Below are 1,605 nucleotides of genomic sequence, written 5' to 3' on the forward strand. Positions count from 1 at the left end.
ATGAACAGCTCAGTGCCGGGACCTCTGCTGGTGGAGCACCCTGGAGAGTGCCTGCCCAACAACCCGGCGCAGTTCGTGCTGGTGCCCATCGTCTACTGCCTGGTGCTGTGTGTGGGGCTGCCGGGCAACCTGGTGGCATTGCTGGTCTTCCTGCAGAGCGGCAAGGTGAGGAAGGCCATCCGCATCTACCTCATCAACCTCACGCTGGCTGACATCCTCTTCAACCTCACCCTTCCCCTCTGGATCCACTACTACCTGGCTGGGGGGGACTGGCTCCTCTCGGAGGCCACCTGTCGCCTGGCAGGGGCCGCCTACTACCTGGCGACCTACAGCGCCATCACCTTCATGGCCCTCATCAGCTTCAACCGGTTCTGCGCGGTGCGGGCGGCGCGCCGGGTGCTGCCGCTGCCGGGGCCCCGCGGCGCCGCTCTGGCCTGTGCCCTGGCCTGGCTGCTGGGGCTGGGCTGTGCCGTGCCCACCCTGGCCACCCACCAGACCTTCCCCACCCCCGCCGGGACCACCGCCTGCTTTGAGCAGCACGGGCGGCAGCGGGGCTATGCCTACGCCATGGTGGCTTTCTTCTCCGCCGCCTTCCTGGTGGTGCTGGGCACCTACGCCTCCATCGCCCGGGCGCTCTCGGTGCCCGCCGCTGCCTCGCCAGGCTCCCACCGGCAGCAGGCCCGTGCCATGGTGCTGGGGATGCTGCTTGTCTTTGTTGTCTGTGTTGCCCCCTACCACCTGACGCTCGCCCCCTGGGTGGGTAGCCGGCCCCCCGCACCTCTCTGTGCTCCCCCCGACACCCTGGATGTGCTGCACACGCTGAGCGTGGCCCTGCTCAGCCTCAACAGCTGCCTGGACCCCGTCATTTACTGCTTCTCCATCCGGCGTTTCCGCGCTGACCTGCACCGCACCCTGCGCAAGATCGGCCGGTGCTTCCCGCTGCCCCCGCCGGCCCCGCCCGGGCCAGCTCCTGCCGCCCGAGCATCCTCCTTCACCTCCTCCTAGCGGGGTGGGCACCAGGGCCCTGCCCCCGCCTGCCCCGGTGCCACATTCCCACTGGGACCCGGTCCCTGTTGCCAGGTGAGGGATCGGGAGCAGCGTGGGGGGAGCTCCGGCTTCGTGCGCTCCCCTCCTCCCACCCCGCTCTGCTCTCTGTGCATTCCCACGCGCCCGCAGCTCCTGCTCGAGCACGGATCCTGCCCCCCGCATTGCAGGCACCGGCAGGGTGGCACTGGCACTGGGAGAGCGGCACTGGCGCTGCAAGAGGGACTCACCCAGCAATGGGAGCTGAGCCACAGTGGGGTGGTGAGGGATGCTCAGAATGGCGAGGGATGCTCGGTGGTTGCTGTTGTCTCCCGGGGATCCCCATCCTGCAGGGACACACATGACCCAAGACCCCCATGGCATGAGCTGGGCTGCTGGAGGGGCTGTTTGAGGCCCCCTATCACGTCCTGCAGTGTCCCTAAGCCTCATGCCTGCAGCCCTCCTGCTCTTGGCCAGGATTAAAAATGAACCAACCAAAGGCTTCTTGGCTGGGCCCTCACCGAGAGGTTTCTGTGCCATGGATATGGGGCAGCCCCGACCCCCGCAGCCCCTGCCCCCAGC

At 68.1% G+C, this 1,605-nt stretch overlaps 1 protein-coding gene across 1 annotated transcript; it reads left to right on the forward strand.

Moving 5' to 3' along the window:
* Positions 1-1,005, forward strand: LOC118695380 (platelet-activating factor receptor-like). The gene has a single exon (XM_036396895.1). The coding sequence runs from the start codon at positions 1-3 to the stop codon at positions 1,003-1,005; it is 1,005 nt and encodes a 334-aa protein (XP_036252788.1).
* The last annotated feature ends 600 nt before the right edge of the window (positions 1,006-1,605 follow it).

Source organism: Molothrus ater, chromosome 24 (assembly GCF_012460135.2).
Source record: "Molothrus ater isolate BHLD 08-10-18 breed brown headed cowbird chromosome 24, BPBGC_Mater_1.1, whole genome shotgun sequence".
In the NCBI taxonomy this organism is placed as follows: Eukaryota; Metazoa; Chordata; class Aves; order Passeriformes; family Icteridae; genus Molothrus; species Molothrus ater.